The sequence below is a fragment of the Galeopterus variegatus genome, unplaced genomic scaffold, assembly GCF_000696425.1.
Source record: "Galeopterus variegatus unplaced genomic scaffold, G_variegatus-3.0.2 Scaffold4582, whole genome shotgun sequence".
NCBI classification, from domain to species: domain Eukaryota; kingdom Metazoa; phylum Chordata; class Mammalia; order Dermoptera; family Cynocephalidae; genus Galeopterus; species Galeopterus variegatus.
In genome coordinates, this window is record NW_007730693.1 from 30,947 (window position 1) to 51,066 (window position 20,120).

Here is a 20,120-nt window from a genome sequence, read left to right on the forward strand (position 1 = left end):
ATTTCATTGAATTTTACTTGAAGGATCGAGTCATTCTTTAAACCCAGCTGAGATGGAGTCAGAGGAATCTGATTTATGCACTTGATTTAAATAACTAAAAAACTGAACAAAATATGGGAAACAACATCTTCCAAGACACTGGACATCAGACAATGAAGGGAAGTGTCTCCTGAGTTATGGGAAACAAAAGAGCGAGTTTTACAATTGCCCTAGCTTAATGTCTAGAGAAAGCTTCTGGGTTGTAGCATGGGGAGAGGAAACTCAGACAGAGGCCCATGGTCTATCTGTGTTGAAAGGACAGAGCTGGGCATCCAGGGAAGCCAAGGTGACTAGAGTTCACAGGGCAGAGTACCAAAAGAAGAGAGCTGCACTGATGAGAACTCTGGAGGTCTGAAGAGTGTTCCCCTGCAGTACTCAGTTGAGTACTGATCAGCACCAGCATTTGAAGACTATCTGAGGCAAGGGAGAGAACCACCTGAAAGGATTAGAGGGAACAGTATCTGAAGCACACGTGAGGACAGACACAGTGCCTGTTTCCACAGCTAGAATAGGAAACATTACAATTCATGAGGCAAAGGTTAGAATACTAAGAAAGTTCCTGCTTCAGTAAAAGCCCTGCTCTATTCTTACCTAAAAAAACATAAAAGCAAGACCCAGAAACCAAACTGTTTCTAAGTAACTTAGCCATGTCCCAGAACAAATCTCAAGGACATTTTTAGAAAAACAATAATATCCAGTATCCAAAAAGGTAAAATTCATAATGTGAATATCAAATAAAAAATTACCTGGCATGTAAAAAAGTAGAAAAATATGAAAAATAAGAAGGAGGAAAATCGAGATTGAAATAAAAGAAATGATAGGATTAGTGGACAAGAACATTAAAACAATTATTATAACTGTATTCCATATATTCAAGGAGCTAAAAGAAAGACAAAATGTTAAGTAGAAACATGGACAATACAAAAAAAAACAACTAAAATCAAATTCCTAGAGATGAAAACGACAATGTCTGAGATGAAAAACACCCTGTATTGGATTAACCATATATTAGATATCTTATTCAGAATCTATAATGCCAAATACATGCACAGGGCTATGCATATGCTCAGGAAAGACATGGCAAGGCCCTAAGTTCCTGCCTTTGGCTGACAGTTGAGGTTCTGTGCAAGCAAGAAGTGAAGGCTAAAGTAGAGTTGTAAACTTCGTGGCTCAGTGTTACATGTGAGTCCCACCACACACACACATAAAGAACCTCTCAGCAAAGCCTGTTTTTTTCTTTCTTCCAGTCATTTAAGGAAATCACTGTCCAATCATTAGCTCGCCGTTAAACTAACAGAACAGACTTCAGTGGCCACACACAAGAAAAAATTTACTTATGACTTTTACTCAGAAATGTCAGTAATGAAACAAATAATGACTACAACAAGCAGCAATGACAAACCCTATGGAAACTAGAAAAAGAAGAGCAAACTAAAACCAAAGCAAGCAGGAGGACAATAATAGAGTTGAAATAAAAGAAATAGAAAATTTTAAAAATAAAAAAATCATTAACGCCAAAAATCAATAACATCAATAACCTTTTTCTTTTGAAAAGATCAATAAAACTGATAAATGTACAGAAAAACAAGAGTCTAATAAATCAAGAATCAACAAGAGAATATTAACTAACTTCACAAAAATAAAAGGATTAGAAAAAAGCACTGTGAATAATTGTATGCCCGCAAACTAGGCAATAGAGATGAAATAGACAAATTCCTAGAAACAGACAAACTCCCAAAAATAACTCAAGAAGGAATAGAAAATCCAAATAAACATATAACAAGTAAAGAGACTGAGTTAGTCATCAAAAATCTTCCCCCAAAAAAACCCAAAACAGATCATTTCACTGATAAGTTCTAAAAATAAACACCAGTCCTTCTCAAACTCTTCCAAAACACCAGAAGGGGAGGGTACACTTTCTAACCTAGCCAGAACAAATAGGCATAAAAAAGAAATAAAAGTCACTCAGATTGGAAAAAAAAATAATCTATTTGAAGATGCCTAATCTTATATATATGGAAAATTGTAAAGAATCCACATACACATGCAAAAATTATTAGAGCTAATAAATAATAGAAAATAATAAAATAAAATAATACATAGAAAATAATAAAAACTATTAAAACTAATAAATTAGTTCAACAAAGTTACAGGATATAAGATCAATATGTGAAAATCAGTTGTATTTCTACACACTAGCAAAGAACAATCCAAATATGAAATTAAGAAAATAATTCCATTTACAATAGCATCAAAAAGATACTTAGGAATAAATTTAACCAAAAACGTTCAAGACTTGTACACTGGAAACAGCAAAACATTGCTGAAAGAAATTAAAGCAGAACTAACTAAGTGGAAAGACATCCTGTGTTCATGTTTCAGTAGACCTAATATAATTAAGGTGGCAATATGCCCCAAATTGATAATCAATGTAATTACTATAAAATTCCAGTGGCCTTTTTTTCGGAAATGGTCAAGTTGATCCTTGCTGTAAAGATAGCCTTTATGGAAAATGATATGGAGTTTCCTCAAACAATTACAGACAGATCTACCATATGACCCAGCTATCCCACTGCTGGGAATATACCCAGAGGAATGGAAATCATCATGTCAAAGGGATACCTGTACTCCCATGTTTATTGCAGTGCTATTTACAATAGCCAAGAGTTGTAACCAGCCTGAATGCCCATTGTCGGATGAGTGGATAAGGAAAATGCGGTATAACTACACAATGGAATACTACTCTGCCTTAAAAATAAATAAATAAAAATTAAAACAAAAAAATGAAATACTACCATTCACAGCAACATGAATGGACTTAGAGAAAATTATATTAAGTGAAATAAGCCAGGCACAGAAGGAGAAATACCACGTTCTCACTTATTTATAGTAGCTAATAAAAATAAATAAGTAAATATACAAACAAACAGGAGGGGAGGGAAAGAAGACAGAACAATCACAATTCCTCAAACTTGCTAAGACAAATGAACAGATATGATGTTGATGGGGGAGGGGGAAGAGGAAAGGATAAATTAAAATAAAAAATAGCTGAGGTAAAAAAAAATGACAGACACATAGCTCAATGTGCCTGTGGTCAACTGATTTTCAACAAGTGTGCCAAGACCATTCAATGGAGAAAGAATAACTTTTTAGTACATGATGCCATGATAACTGAATATCCACATGTAAAAGAATAAAACTGGACCCCTACCGCACACTATATATAAAAGTTAACTAGAAGACCTAAATGTAAGAGCTGAAACCATAAAACTCTTTGAATGAAACATAGATGTAAATCTTACTGACAAATTAGGCAATGATTTCTTACATAGCACACCAAAATCATAAGCAACCAAAGAAAACAATAGATAAATTGGACTTCATCAAATTAAAAAAATGATCTTGCTTCAGAGAACACTATCAGGAAAGTGAAAAGACAAACCACAGAATGGGAGACAATATTTACAAATCACATATCTAATAAGGGTCTAGTACTGAGAATATACAAAGAATTCTTACAACTCAAAAAGGGCAACAATAAAATAGCCCAATTCAAAAATCAACAAAGGATGTGAATTGACAGTTCTCCAAAGACACAGAAATAGCCACTAATCACATGGAAAAATGCTCAGCATCATCAGTCTTTACGGTAATACATACAAAAACCACTTCACACCTACTAGGATGGCTAAAATAAAAAAGATAAATAAGTTTTGGTACAGGTGTGGAGAAATTTTAATCCTCATGTATTATTGGTGGAACATGAAGTGGTAGAGTTGCTGTGGAAAACAGTTTGGCAGTTCTTCAAAGTGTTAATCATATAGTTCCAATAAGACCTAGGAATTCCACTCCTAGGTATATACCCAACAGAACTGAAAATATATATTCATACAAAAACTTGTATGTCAATGCTTATGGCAGCAGGAAACAAACCAAATATCCATCAATTGAGGAATGGATAAACAAAATGTGGCATATTCATACAATTATCCACTATAAAATATGATGAAGTAGAATACGAATGAATCTTGAAAACATTATACAAAGTGAAAGTGAAAACATTAGGCAAAGTGAAAGAAAGTAGACACAAAAGGCCACATATTGTATAATGTCATTTATGTAAAATATCTAGAATAGGCAAATCCACAGAGAAAGAGAGTATGCTAGCAGTTGCCAGGGAATGAGATGCGGGAGAGAGAATTAGAAGTGATTGCTAACAGGTTGTGAGGTCTCTTTGGGGGACAGAGACGTTCTGAAATTAGATAGTGGTGACGGCTGTACAGCATTATGAATATACTAAAAACCACTGAAAATGGAGAATTTATGGTATGTGAATAATATCTCTAAAAATTATGGTGAATTTATGTATGTGAACAATATTTTAATAAAAATTATATAATAACCTAAATAATCTTACATCTATTCAAACAATTAGATTTGTGGTTAAAATCTTCTAAAAAGAAAACTCTAGGCGTCCCAAGTGAATTCTATCAAATATTGAAAGAAAAAATAATACTATTACCAATTCAACACAAATTCTTCCACACAAGTGAAAAGGAGGGAGTTCTTATAACTCCATGTATGAGGCTAAAATTACTTTGATACCAAAATCAGCCAAAGACTTTACCAGGAAACAAACAAAAATCTACGACTGATCTCCCTCATAAACATAAATGCAAAAAATGTAAACAAATTTTTCACATATTGAACTCAGCGATGAATATATAAGAAAGACCATGGCTAAGAAAAATCACCACCAAGTCGGATTTACCTCAGCAATGCAAAATGTGCTTGCATTCGAAAATCAATCATTGTAATTGTTTTCATAGCTGTAGAGAAAGTGTTTGACAAAAATCTAACATCCATTACTACTAAAAAGAAAAACAAAACTATCAGCCATTAGTGAAATGCCTGATACTAGGGGTTGAGGCAGGGAAAACACAAGTGTGCCTGGAGTCTTTCTATATTGGATTCTTCCTGCTGTAACGCAGTCTTCACCATTCTACCCTTTTCTTCTTAAAATACATATCTTCTGGTCTTTTTATCTGAGTTCATAAAGCTTAAGTGGTTCTCTATTGCCTACAATAGAAAATCTAACTTCTATGCATAGCCTGCAAAGGTACATCATCATTTCACCTCAATACCTCTTTCTGGGCTCAAATTCTGCCAATTTTCAGAATACATTCTATTCTTAGCCACATGAGAGCCACTCAGAATTCCATGTATATGCCTTTTACTTTCCTGCCTGCATATCTTTATGCATGCTATTTCTTGAGCTTAGAGAGCATTCCTTTGTATTCTGATTCTGGCAAAATACAGCTTACACTGATTCACTCCTGGCCCAACTTCAATCTGTTCTTTACAGGCATAAAGGGTGATTTTATTTTATATACAAATCTGATCATGGTAAACCCAGCTAAACCATTTTGTAGCACATAGAAATTTCATGGGCCATAAGTTTCAATGTGCCATTTCTTATTTTTGTGTAATATATCTGTATAACATATATCTTTAATAAATTTTTTACTTAAATCTTTCCCTCAAGCTCCATTCCTATGAAAGCAGGAAACTTAACCCAGTTATTTTTAGGTTAATTTAATTGTTCTCGTGCTTTCTTAGTCATTTAAAGCATACGTTATGTCAATTCAGAGTACGCATTTTCTGCTCAGGGTGGCATTGAAGATGGGAAGGCTATTGTAGTGTCTATATCAGAGGAGGCATCTGTTCTGGCATCATTCTCTCTCCTCTGACATTCATCACAGTGGATAGGTGTCTCATCCTGTGTGTTTCTGGTCTTTAGCATATATCTCCACTGGTATCTGATGAAACATCTTTTGTCCATTGGCCTTCATTAGCATGACCCATATTAACTGAAACACCACTTCAGCCTCTGTGTCAGATAACTGGCAGCCTCCATGTCAGTTACTGAGGGTGATAGCGTATGACTGTTGTCTGCTGTTTCTCTCCTGTCACCTACATTAGCCATCAGTTCCCTAGTACTCCTATGCCTCTGTAATCTTTCACTTTTCTGGATTGCACCCTGTTAAAACTTTTCTATCAAACTCTTCAACCAAAACCTTGGTGACATTTCTATGAAGCTTTCCATTTCTCAGAGTTTTATTTGGAGAACAAGACATGGGTCTTTTCTATGCTCAGTTTATCAACAGACATAAAGATATGTCTCAATTACAGGGACTACTTTGCATTATTTCCTTGGCGATGGTGTGGTGGTGATGATTTTACATCTGTATTCCCACAAGACTTTAAGTTCACTGAGAGCAGGAACTGTGTGTCTGTTTTACTCATGTTGGTGTCTGGCTCAGTATTCAATTTTGAATCAGTATTTACCAGGAGCCTAACTACTCTCAGACAATATTGAATAGACAAATGAATGACTCAGCTTGTATGTTTCTGCTCTTGTCAAAACCAGTTTTTCTATCTAGTATCAAAAATTTTGTTTCTGACTACAGCAACTTCTTGTTTAATCTTGGTACAAAGAACATGGCAGGTGAGGTGCAAGAGGTGACAAAGATGAACTTGAGAAAAGAGAAGAAAGGGCATGATATAGTACAATAAAGGAAGAATTAGCCATAGTCAGGGTTTACAGCATGGGAAGAACTTATTTTTCTTGTTAGAAACACATAAAGAAGTATAACTATTGGGAAATGTCCCTCTATGCTCCAATAATAATGTGTGTGAAGCTCTTTTTATTACTTGAGTTCTTTTTAATTAGAGTAGATGCACAATAAATGTTTGTTAGATGACAAATCATAGTACTGGGAATCTAAAAATAGCTTTTGTAGCCTATCTCAAGATTACTGTACTAAGAAACCTTTTCTTCTATCAGTGTATGGGAAACTTTGTTTTTGAGGTCATATCAGTGGAATGGAACATCCCACTCTTGCCTAAACAATATAAGTAAGCAAGGGGGGTCATTTGACCCAGAGAAACAGCCCAGATTTACAACCCTGTTGCAGAACTTCAGATGAGTTTGGGGGCTTACCATTTCATATTTATCTTAACTTTGCAGTTTCTGGGGAAACAGGATCTTTGTAACAGCCTGAACAGAAGTGACCCCGTTTTGTTAAAACTTGGAATTTAAAAACTTGTTCTCTCTTGTAACCCAAACCACAGAGACTGCAGCTAATTGCCAGAACACAATGACTCTTGCTGTCACATTGTACACAAAATAATTACAGAAAATTGTTTAACTCGGGGCCAGCCTTTGGCTCACTCGGGAGAGTGTGGTGCTGATAACACCAAGGCCATGGGTTCGGATCCCCATATAGGGATGGCTGGTTAGTTCAGTGGGTGAGCATGGTGCTGACAACACCAAGTCAAGGGTTAAGATCCCCTTACCAGTCATCTGTAAAAAAATTTTTTTAAAGAAAAAAGAAAATTGTTTAACTTAGAAAAAAAAATTTTTTAAAGAAAAAAGAAAATTGTTTAACTTAGATGAGCATTCTTTACTAGCTTACTAACTCTGATCTTATTTAAGAATAACAGGAACTGAACCCATGGAGAATGAAGTAAGACACTGGTCAACTCCCACCCAGGAAATTCCTTGAGGATTATCTGAAACATTCAAACATGTCTGAATGACTCCACTTGGTCACCGTAAATCAGTTTTCCACCACAGACCTCTATAGAACCCTTTGGCAAACCTGGAGAGGCAAAGACGGTCTTTATTTTTACTTATTTATTTATTTATTTTTGTTTCTTTATTTTATTTTATTTTATTTTTGTCTGATCGGTAAGGGGGTCGTAACCCTCAGCACGTGTGGTCTGCACCAAGCTCAGCCAGTGAGCCCACGGGCCATCCCTATATAGGATCCGAACCCGTGGCCTCGGCACTACCAGCGCTGCACTCTCAGGAGTGAGCCACGGCCCCGCCCCAAAGATGGTCTTTAAAACATAAGCCCACCATTTCCACAGGCTGCCCGGACTTTTCCTTACACCAACTCTTAGTTTCCTGATTAAAGGCTACTTTTCCTTACACCAACTCTTGTCTTTCAATTATTGGCTATCGAGTGGCAAGCAAATGGACCGGACTTTTCCTTACACCAACTCTTGTCTTTCAATTATTGGCTATCGAGTGGCAAGCAAATGGACCTTTGGGGGGTCTCGGTAACGCCTTGACTTTGCCTAGCACCCCATGCTTGTAGAGAAAACTGCTCCTAACAGAAACCTAAGTAGTGTTTCTAATGGGACCCGGTGAGGACACACGACCTTTTTCCTTTTGAGTGATTTTTGCCTTAACAATAACTCCCTAGCTCTGCTTCCATCGTTCCCCACTCCTGGAAAAAATCTGCGATACCCCATTCAAAGCTGAATCCCTCTGCTTCCTCCGTTTCTTAGTCATTTAGCACAAGCCAATACCCTATTTTAATCTCGGTTTCCTCCTACTGAGATGTTCCCTGGTTTCCCATGGTATACGATTTGCCTTTCTGTAGCATCTTAACAAACAACTTTGCTTGGTGAACTTTATTGATATAAAGCGCTTAGCTCCAAAGTAGACATTCAATTGCTTGGCTAGGTAGCCACGTGGATTCATATTGCCATTATAAGCAACAACTAAAAGTAATATCTACGTGTGAATATTGCAGTCCCACATGCGAAATCTCATAAGCCTTAAGAATCTACTGCAATTCAAGCTCTGACACATAACAAAAAGAACAGCGACAAGGCGATGCCCCAGAAACAGGAGACTCCCAGGTAGGAGGAGCATCCTGCCGCACGTAACGCAGACGGACTTCCCGAATCCCGTCCTAGGAGCCCCAGAGGCAGCGCGCATGCGCAGCGCTCGCGAGTCGCGCCGTGTCCCTTCCTGCGCCTGCATCCGGGTCCTTGGGCTTCGTGTTCGGCGCGCCCGCTTGGCTCGCCCGCGGGTTACTGGTTGTTGGTCGTTGAAGCTGTTCCAACGTCGGAAGAGCCGGTGGCTCCGCGGGTGAGTTTAGGGGGCGGCCCAAAAGGGGACTCGGACGGGAACCTGGCTGGCGGTTGCTCCCCTCGGGGTGTCGTGGCGAGGTAGGGACACGGGGCCCTGGGCAGACTGGGGGTCCTAGGAGCTTCGAGGGGAGGGACGCAGTGGCGGTGGGGGGTGGTCCCGGCCTTGCGCCGCTCACACCTGACTGTCCTCTCCGGAATTGGGCCTCCGGGAGGAGGTTTCCCTGTCCCCTCTTCTTCCGCGGCTTTCTCCTAACACCTCTCCCCACATTTGTTAAAAATTCCTAACAGTCATCCTTATTTGCATTCGCTGTACTTTGCGGAGTGATGGCCCAGCAGCCACACAGTTGGGGTGAGTCTGCAGCCCGCGCCGTCCATGCAGGAACCACAGCCTTCTCTGCTGCTCCTCGTCCCTCATCAGGATCGGTCACCCACGCGCGCGGCCAGGCCACCCCCTGCTGCGCGCCCCCTTCCTGGTCGGGGCTTCAGAGACCTTTTCTAGTCATGTGCAGCGTTGTGTAGAGAAGAGCTCAGAGCAGAGATTCTGAGAGTCTGCTTGGCCCTGCCACTAACTGGTTGTGTAACTTATGTGGCATAGAAGTTTCCATCCAGCGCCGAAGTCCTGAAAGCTGTGTTCAGCTGCCTTTTCCCCAATTGATGCACATCCGAAATGAATCAGCACCTGACAGAAGATGAGGGAAGGGGTGGTGCTGTGTCGTTTTTGAATGCTGTCTGTTCATGATGCCAGAGAGTTGCATAGGGCCACAGCAGTTTGGATGTCTGAAGATTGGCAAAAACTGAAAAAGGCACTTCTTAAAAATGTGAATGAATGTGGTGAAGACATTCTTCTTTCCTCTGGGTAAGGGGATTCATCTGGGACTTTCAGAGGTGAACTCTGCGCCCTCCGACGAGTTTAAAAAAACAAACAAAAGCTTTACTGCACCTTGGTCTGAGACTTGCTTGAACTTCTTTGCAACGAAGTGTATCGTGTTCTTTTCCAAATTTAACCAGATTGTAAGAATCATCTATGATATTTTAAAAGTGCAGATTCCCTGGGCCCTATCTCAGATATGTTGAAATACTGTGTCTGGGGAGAGGGGCCTGATAATCTGTATTTTTAACAAGCGTCTTAAGTGATTCTCAACGGATAGGGCATGTTTGGAGCATGGGTCTTTGAGTCAGAAAGACTTAGTTTTAAATCCAGCCTTCTCACTCCCGACTTAATAGCTTTATAACTTTAGCAATAAACTTATCAGAGTTGCAGTTTTCTGTATCTGAAAAGTGAAAATGATAATTTCAACCCTAGAGACTATTAAAGTAAGTGATTCTAAGCCTTTTGGTGATAAGGTCCTTATCTTAATCGTTTTGGTAACCTAACTATAGCATAGTACTTAGCATATTAATAGGTTCTCACAAGTGTGTTGAACTGAGAAAAGAGTTAGCATGCCCAGGACACAAAAGACACTTGTGAGTCTCTAATGCCCTTCCTCCTCCTTACCTTACAATTTTGTTTTTCTTTTTATTAATAATCAGTTTACTGAGTACTCTGATTAGAAGTAAATATATCTTTTGATGGTCATACCAGCAGCAGTGTTTCTAATTCTTTGATGTAGCTCTAAAATTGTTTTTAACGTTAGATTATTGATATATTTAAACGGAGGCTGAGCATATTTGTTTGATTAAGTTTATGAGTTGCTGTGTAATTTATTATCTGGGAATGTTACTTATTTCTTGTTGCTATGCCACAATTTTAGGTCATGGTGATCATAAATTTTTGTTATGATTTGATTTTTTTGTTTTGTCAGAATTCTAAATCATGTTCTTAAGGTTATCATTCAGATGCCATATATTCATTGTAATGAGACCTTCTACTCCCATTAATTTAAAAAAATTGACTTATTATTCCATGTAAAGTATGTGAGTATAGAACTCAGGAATGCTGAAGCTGTGTTTTAAAAGGATTGGTGTTGGTGACTGATCTATTTAAATATAAAACTAAGAATTAAAATCTGGGAACTGTGGTCATAGAATACAATGTTAATGTTATAAACCTTGATAATACAAAAATAGTATATCTTAGAGAAATCAGGAGGTGCAACTTAGTGTAAGAATGCTGATCTCTACATCTTTCAGTCCACATTATCTAAAATGGGATCATGTAGTTTTAAAATGACTCTGATCTCTAATATTCATATAATAATTTTTCTTAACCTTAGAGTAGTCTTTTTTTTTTTTTTGGACCAGTAAGGGGATCACAACCCTCAGCACGGTGTGGTCCACAGCACGCTCAGCCAGTGAGCACACCGACCATCCCTGTACAGGATCTGAACCCACAGCCTCGGCGGTACCAGCACCACACTCTCTCGAGTGAGCCACGGGGCCGGCCCAGAGTAGTCTTTTAAGAACTAAAATTGCTTTTTGTGAAGAAATCCTACCCCTTCCCCTCCGTTGATCAGCACTTTTAGTTCACCTTCTTTTCTTTTTCTTCTGAATTCACTTTTTATTCAAAGTAGCATGTCTAGCGTGATATCAATGTTAAAAATTGTTTCTGTACATCTTATTTATATGTATGCATTAGATAGGTAACTGGAGTGAAGTATACCTAGTAATAATGAAAATTATTTCTGAGTGGGGGGATTTAAACATTGTTCTACAGAAGGGAGATTTGGTTATTATGTTATTTATAGGGAGAGTTGTGGGTTTTAGTAACCCAAAAGCTGCTGGGTAATCATTAATGCCATAACTTGTAATCAGCAAATGAGTGCTGCTTTGTTTGCTTTTAGGGTTTTTTTATGTTGCTTTAGTACTAGTATATGTTACACCTGTAGACTGTGTAGTGTGGTATCTTTGTAGTAAGATTGCCTTAATTTGAATTCTGGCTTTGTCACTTACTACTTGTGTGACCTCAGTCAAATTATGTGAGTCTGTTTCCTCATGTAAGACTAGATGTTTTATTCACTTCGCAAGATTGTCGTAAGGATTAATATACATACTTAAATGACCTAGCCCACTGCCTGAAACCAGTGTCGGTTCAAAAGGGAACAACTATTATTACTATTTTAAAAGCACCGGTTGTATTTGTATATGTGCATGTCCTCCTTCAGTAATGTCCTTTTTAAAATCATCAGTATATTACATTTCTGTTTGAATGTCTGTAAGTTACTTAAAGTGCTCTATTATGGAATTTTCTCAGGTTTGGACTTCTTGTCCTGGAAGCTGTGCATCACCGTAATGAGGCTTGTAATTCTTGATAACTATGACTTGGCTAGTGAATGGGCAGCCAAATACATCTGTAATCGCATCATTCAGTTCAAACCTGGACAGGACAGATATTTTACACTGGGTTTACCAACAGGTAATAAACACTTTTTTCATTTCAGATACTCAGGTTATCTAAGGTTGTGGAATTGTAGGGTTTCTCTTAGTAAAATACCTTTCCCATTCATTTCTTGTCATATCACTGATTGGACATGTTAGGCTATAAAGCCTGAGATAATTGTATGTATATAATGTAGTATCTACATTTTGTTACTATAGTGTTAAAATTCTATCTCACCTACCATTTAAAATGCAGTAGGAAATATCATCTAACTTAAGTAATGGTCATAATATTTTGTGTACCTTTTTCTAGTAGTCCCTTGCTTATTTTCAGGGATATTGCTTTCACTATTCATATCATTTCTTAATAGATTTGTTTTCTTATTAATCATTAAGAGGTACCTAAAGTATGTACTACTGTCTCTTAATTTCACCATACCTTCTCTTATTATCATATTAGCCCTTTAATATTTCTTTACTTATTTTCCTTCTATTATGAAGTATTAAACAAGTGAAAAATTTGAAGACCGGTATGCCTTCATCATAGAATAAACATAGTATTAATTATGTATTTTATTGGGTTTAGTTTTCTCTTTGAGGCTCAACTAAGATAGTGGATATACAAGTCCCTTGCATACTGTAAATACTATATAAGTTTAAGGTTTTCATGAGTGTGTTTTATCTAAACAGACTATTTTCTCATATTCCTCCCTTGTACATGCTAACTATGTAAAAGCTGTGATCATAATTTTTTTCCACTTGGGTAATTTCCATGAATGGTACTCTTCAAGTTTATGTTTTGTTTATTGTTTTGCTTTTCTCTTTTGGTCCAGGGCAGTAGATCTTGGTGAGAATGGTAAAGGAGTATTTTTTTTTTTTTTAAGTAGACACACCAGTAGTGCACACCCTCAGCACTCTCAGTTCTGATATGTGGGCCCTCGTGGTTGTATATGGCTTCTGTATCATTTTGCATACTATTCACATGGGTTGCACTCATGCTACCTGCCTTAATCTCTTTGTCTTAATTATGATGCAGAAATAAACAGTAATTTGAGTGTGGAGCCCTCGTGGTTGTATATGGCTTCTGTATCATTTTGCATACTATTCACATGGGTTGCACTCATCCTACCTGCCTTAATCTCTTTGTCTTAATTATGATGCAGAAATAAACAGTAATTTGAGTGTGGGGACAGAAGGACTTCAGAGTCCTAAATACCAGCAGTGCTAAACACATTTCTATCTATTTAGATTAACAATGTTTGCTTTATTTTTGATGGTATAACTGCCTAGTAATACAACTGCCAAGGGAGTATCTCTGGAAAACCTTTGTTGGTATTTTCCAGTACTGTTCTTCATTGACATTGACATTGTTAATTGTGTGTCCCCCACTGCTTTTGAAATTTGAACATACCTGTCTGTAAATGCAATAACATGCTGAATGGTAATTATCTCCCCACCAAGCACAATTTCTGGGGAATATCTGTTCAAATATGTTTACTGGAGTGATCTTAATGAACTTGACATTTAAAGGCCTGCAGGCTGTGGGCCTGGTCTGCCTCCCAACCTTATTCCCACCATTCCGCAACACTGAATTGGGCTAGGCAAATTGGACTACTTGTAGCATCAAGAATAGGCCTGAACTTGCTGGCTTCTTTACTTTGCTTTCACTTATGTTGCTACCGTGTTATATAATGGAATATATATGATCATTGGAACTAGACAGATCTAGATTTGAATCTCTGGCTTCACTGCCATGTGATATTTGGAAAATTCCTTAATAATTTTGATCCAGTTCTTCCATCTTCAAAATTAGAAAATAATGCTAGTTTCACAAGTTTGTAACATTTACATGAAGTAATGTATAAAAACACCAGCACAGTATCTAGCCACATGATAGGCATACAGATGTCAACTTTGAACCTCCTCCCCCGTCTTTTTGCTCTTCTCAATTTCTGCTTGCTCCATCTTGATGAATTCCATGTCTTCTTCGACTCATTTGAAATACCATCTTCTTTACTCATTTTTCCAACAAGCAAGACTATTACAGTCATCTTTCTTTGATTCACTGCAAAACTCCAGACTTCTTTTAAGTTATTTATAATGTTTTTCCCTGTGTCATGATTGTTTTGTACTTGCTTATTCCTGTATTGTGAGTTCTTCTAGGATAGAAAAAGTCTGAGTAATCTCTGTTTTATCTCAATCATAGTAGGCACTTGCTACATGTTGGTTATGTTAGTAAAGCAAATATTAAAATTAAGTTTCTTTAACCAGTTCACCCTGTACCATATCTTTCATCTTCTTTTCCTTCAGCCACATTGATTAAAAAATAAAAAATGGGTGTGTTTTTTGTCACCACCATTGTGACAACTTCTCACTTTTTCAATTCATGTGTCCGTAAGTTGAAGGATTTCTGTAATTCTTCTCTTGAAACCAAAAGAGACAATATTCATTTACACTTCCAGAAAGGAAAAAGGGAAAGCATATTTATCCATCTTTTAGCCAGATTTCACGTTAGTGGATTATAATTCCTATATGCTCCTTGAGTAGACATTTTTTGTGCAGGTTTTTTGTTTTGTGTTGTTTTGTTTTGTGATTGTTAGTGGGTGGGTTAAGAGTCAATACCCCAAACATGTTTGGGAGGGCCAGGTCACTAGTTATAAGAATGCAGTTAATCTAGTCTTTCAGTTTGGAGTTAAAATGAAAAAAATACAGGAAGTTTTGAAAACAAAGAGGGAGACTATCCACAAGTGGCTAAATTCATTTTTATCTGTACTGTGTTATATAATGAAGCACCAGCAAATAAATCTCTTTTCAAATACCAACTAATATTATAAAACATGTAAAAAAATCACATTATAAAACAATAAAATCAAAAACTCAAATGAAAAATTCAAAGTCAAGATCTCATTTCCTAGAAGTCATCTCTTAAACAAATAACATTTCTCTTTCTCACTTTATACATTGCAGTTGGTACGTGCTGAAGATTTGACAAAATGAGAAACAGGGGCACCATTAAAATTTTGTAAGACTAATGTTTCTCACTCAGTCATTGCCAGTTTTAGAGTCTGTTTTGAAAATAGGCACACTATTTAAATTTAGCTCCGGTTTCTCTGTTGATTTCAGTAAATGGTCAACACTTGACCTATTTATGTATCATTTATCCTATAGCTGAATATTTTTTTCAAAGGACCCGATGTTTATTTTTCTTAGTTTAAAATGTGCTCTCTAGAAGTTTCTAGTCTTAGAATTTGCAGTAGTAATTCCAAATACTCAACAACTCAAGAATAATTTTCCAAACTTAAATTTGTATTGACAGATTTCCAGCTTATTCAGCAAATTTTAGTTTACTAAAATTTTAAGGTACCTTGTAAAGAGACTAATTCAACATATATTTGTTAATTGAATATTTAAATTAATAATTGTTTGCCTAATAAGGTAGAGATACAGAATATTATTAAATAAGAAAAGAATATGTGAAGTTAGTATTAACTTCTTTTAAAAATAGGTTTTCAGGTTATTTTAGAAAATGAAATCTTTATCTGTTTTTAGGAAGTACGCCTTTAGGATGTTATAAAAAACTAATAGAATATCATAAGAATGGTGACCTTTCTTTTAAATATGTGAAGACCTTTAACATGGATGAATATGTAGGTAAGCTATATGTGAATATATTTAATATATTATTTGGATATGTTATATATTGCATTTTGAAGAAAATGAACATATTCTTAGAATATTAATATATTATTTGAATTTATTATAAATATAATATGAATGTATTTCTAGAATATAATGTACTGCTTTTTGATTAGATTGGGAGGTTATATAAAAATCTGTATTTTTATGATGACAGCAGAGTATAGTGGAAGGAACACAGGGCTAGAAATCAGAAGATCTGCATTCATCCTGGGCTGTGCCACTTACTAGTCATGTAATTTGGAGCCAATGCATTCATATTTCTCATTCTCTCTTTTTTTTAATCTTAAGGCTAGAAATCAGAAGATCTGCATTCATCCTGGGCTGTGCCACTTACCAGTCATGTAATTTGGAGCCAATGCATTCATATTTCTCATTCTCTCTTTTTTTTAATCTTAAGACACAGTTAAAACTAGTATTGTAGGGATAAATGAAGTAATGGGTATGTTAAAGTAATTAGTAAAATAAAGACTTTTTCAGGTAAGAGGCTATATATTAGTAGCCATGAAGCTATTACAATTTATTGAATGTTAACTTGCTTAAATGGAAAGATCTATAATGCATAGAAACTCTGTGTTAAAATTTAAATATAGAAAAACATTCTTAGTGGTAGCATACATGATAGCCAGAGAATTGTTGTGATTCAGTGTACTTTGCATGCATGTAGGAAGAATAGAGGAGGAACGTGGTCAACATTTCACTTGAATGGCTAATTTATTTCGAGCATAATATATAAATCAGTTCCTTTGGTTCAAATTTTGTGTGTTTGAAAAGTGGAGTATAGTGATGAAGGGCACATGATTTAGACTTCCGGTTTTTGAATTGCAGCACCTTTGTGAATTTCAAGACCTTGGGAAAATTTCTCTGTGTTTCAGTTGTTTATCAATAAAATTCGAATGATAATAGTAATTCAATAGATGTTTTATAAATTAATTGAGTTATTACATACGTGCAAAGTGATTAAAATAATGCTGGGCATATAATAAGCATATATTCCACAAAAAAATACTTTTAAATTGAATATGATACAGAAAGGTTGTACATTTTAAATATCATTTATGGCTCAGAAAAATAAACTTTAGATTTATTTTTAGAAATAGTTACATTTTTATTAACTTTATATTTAGGACTTCCAAGAAATCATCCTGAAAGCTACCATTCTTATATGTGGAATAACTTTTTTAAGCATATTGATATAGATCCTAATAATGCTCATATCCTTGATGGGAATGCTGCAGATTTAGAAGCAGAATGTGATGCATTTGAAAAGAAAATAAAAGAAGCTGGAGGAATAGATCTTTTTGTTGGAGGTATGTAAAAACATTTTGTCATTAATCATTTGTTAATATTTGACTTAGGTGTTTTAAATTTTTTTTTTAATCTTACCATTGTGTACTGTAAAGAACACCTGCAACTGTCTATATTACCCATTTATTCAGATACTGATATGTTTTATTTTCATCAAAAAATAATCTTAAAATTCTAACAGTTGGAATTGTTTAAATTATGCCCTGAGAGGTAGGTCCCAATTGCTATTAATAGTAATCCTGTTTTACAAATGATTTAATTTTACTGAACTTCAGTAAACTTCCCAAGGTCACATAGATAGCAAGTGGCCAAAACATGATGCAAATTTACATCCGACTATAAACCCCTAATTACCTCTTCTAATACCTCTTTAAGGTTGACAGTTTACCGCATCTTTGAAAATGAGTGATTTGTTTCTTTTTCTAAATGATAATTTTATCTTTTTAATATTTCTTTAAAATTCCAGCCCAGCCTACTTATCAAATTACAGAGTTAAATCTAAAAGTTCCCATGAAGAACAGGTGGATTTTAGCAGATGACTTAAATTTCATCTCTCATTGAAAAATGTTAAGAATGGTGTAAGACTTTTTATTTATCATCAGTCTTTAGTTAATATGAGTAAAGCTATATAATGGTCTTAATAAATTCCAAAGTGAATGAATGTTTAATTGACCAAATTTCACTTATCATTTATGTGTGTGTGTGTGTGTGTGTGTGTGTGTGTGTGTGTGTGTGTGTGTGTATACATAACATACAGTTGAACATAGGAAGAGTCTATTCCTTTATAACGATGTGGTTTTCTGTTACTGGTATGAAGCATCTGAGGCAGGTAGCTAAATGCCATTGAAACAATATTAACGTCAACTAAACTAAAAACAAAATTGTTTTTTGCCAGATTCTTTAGTGTCCAACTAAATATGCTAATGCTCACATTAACATTAAGTTATCTGTATCTATCTTATAATTAATTTATTAGAAAACTGCTCAAAAGTACATGAATTAGATCTTCAGTAGAGTTGTATTGAAGTTAATTTATGGTTGACATCATCAAGTATATGATTGTGATGCTTGGATGCCCTTGGAGAAAATAGGGGTTTATAGTTAGACATGAATTTGCATTGTGTTTTGGCCACTTGCTATCTGTGTGACCTTGGGAAGTGTTACCTCTCCCAGGGTGATGGAGATGCAAAGGATTACTCAAAGCCCATTTCTCCAGAGCAGTGAGAGGCTCAGAAGGGGTTAATTCCAGGAACAGTTCCTTCAAGAGAGAAGGTTTCTTAGGAATAATGCCGAATCAGGTTTTCTCCCAGTTTTTATTGTCGAAGCAAGAAAGTTACAGCAAAGGAACACAGGTGATTACAAAAAGAACAATGAAATAATTGTCATGACAACATTTAATCCCCCAACCATTAACCTTGAAGCTTTTAGCTCACATACTTTCCCATCATTAGGTTTAGCTTTACCAAGGACGACTGCCCTTAGAGCAAGCATTTTTCCTGTGTTACAATTTTTTTTATCTACAACAGAGACTTTAGTCCTGGGAAAGTTTTCAGTTTTTCCCAAGCTTAGCATTTCTAAGTGCAATTCTAAAAAGTTAGGCTATTCCTAAACTAAAGGGCTTTGGCCTTGCTAAAACTACAGGGCTGTGGCCCCACTAAGATAAAGGTACTATTAACCTTTAAGTTAGGCCCCATGAAATACATTTGCTTATTAATGTTAGTATCCTCCACAGGGAAGTTTATTGAAGTTCAGTATAACTAAATCATTTGTAAAACAGGATTAATATTAACTGGATTAATATTAACCATTCCAAAATTTGTTAAGATTAATCAAGCTATAATAGTTATAAAATGCCTCACAGAGTACTTGGTATATAATTGATACTCTGTAAGTGCTACTTCAGTCTTCTTTTGGTCTACACTGTAGATGTTAAAATTATCGTTCCTTTGTTTATTTAATTCCCTGAGATTTTTACTGAATTATCTCTAAGGACATCCAGTAAGATTGAAATTTTCTTTGAGGAAGTTTTTATCCCTACCTAGCAGGGCCAATACCATTTACTTTCTAGTGTGGATAGAATGGTTATTTATCTGAGCAAGAATCCAAGTTAGACTCTTGCTATTCAAAATGGACAGTTGTCTGTATTTTAAATAAAATTTGCTAATATTATTTCAATAATCCTAGAGAACATTTGCACACTCCTGTTTTGTATATATGGCTTAATTTTGAGATAATTACCATTTGCACCTGCCAGTATCAGTGCTAAGACAATAGATCCTTGAGACTACCTTAGGAGTGCACTAATCATCCACTCTTTAGATTTTCTAAACTCAATACCAAAATCAAGTAGAGTGACTGGATTATAATATACCTAAACTGTTTATCTTAGTTATATCAAAAAATGTTTTCACTCATTTACTGTTATGTCAAAAAAACATGTTAGTTGTTAGAGGTTCGTTATTAAACATGCTGCTTGAAAAATGTCTTCATCATTTGTGGACTTTTTTCCCCTCTGTTAATTTATTGACCTTACATAAGAATCCATGTGACAAATCCCTTGTAAACTGAATGCCAGGAAATAGAATTTACTGGAGGAGAGAAACTAAGAATTCTCTAATTTTATTTTGTTTTTCTTCCTGCTTTCCAGAAAGCATTTATAGCTTAATGTAAAGCTTAAGGCTGTAACTCTTCTTATCCAAGATTTTCTCCATTCTCCATGGCTTTAAATCATTTCTCATTTCTTTTTATCTAATTTTTTTTTTGGCACTTTTCCTCACTGTAAATTTCCTCAGTTCTCCCTTTGAAGTAGGTGG

At 35.8% G+C, this 20,120-nt stretch overlaps 1 protein-coding gene across 3 annotated transcripts in view; it reads left to right on the forward strand.

The window, feature by feature from the left end:
- Positions 1-8,915: 8,915 nt before the first annotated feature.
- Positions 8,916-20,120, forward strand: part of LOC103603392 (glucosamine-6-phosphate isomerase 2) — a 15,646-nt gene continuing 4,441 nt past the window's right edge. Inside the window, exons 1-4 of one of the 3 annotated variants that reach the window (XM_008587898.1) lie at positions 8,916-8,986; positions 12,179-12,340; positions 15,853-15,954; positions 17,127-17,309. In XM_008587898.1, the coding sequence (XP_008586120.1) occupies positions 12,217-12,340; positions 15,853-15,954; positions 17,127-17,309 (409 nt within the window). In that variant the 5' untranslated portion in view covers positions 8,916-8,986; positions 12,179-12,216. Of the gene's footprint in view, positions 8,987-9,781; positions 9,845-12,178; positions 12,341-15,852; positions 15,955-17,126; positions 17,310-20,120 lie in introns of those variants that run through there. The other 2 variants (XM_008587897.1, XM_008587899.1) reach the window with 2 other exon arrangements.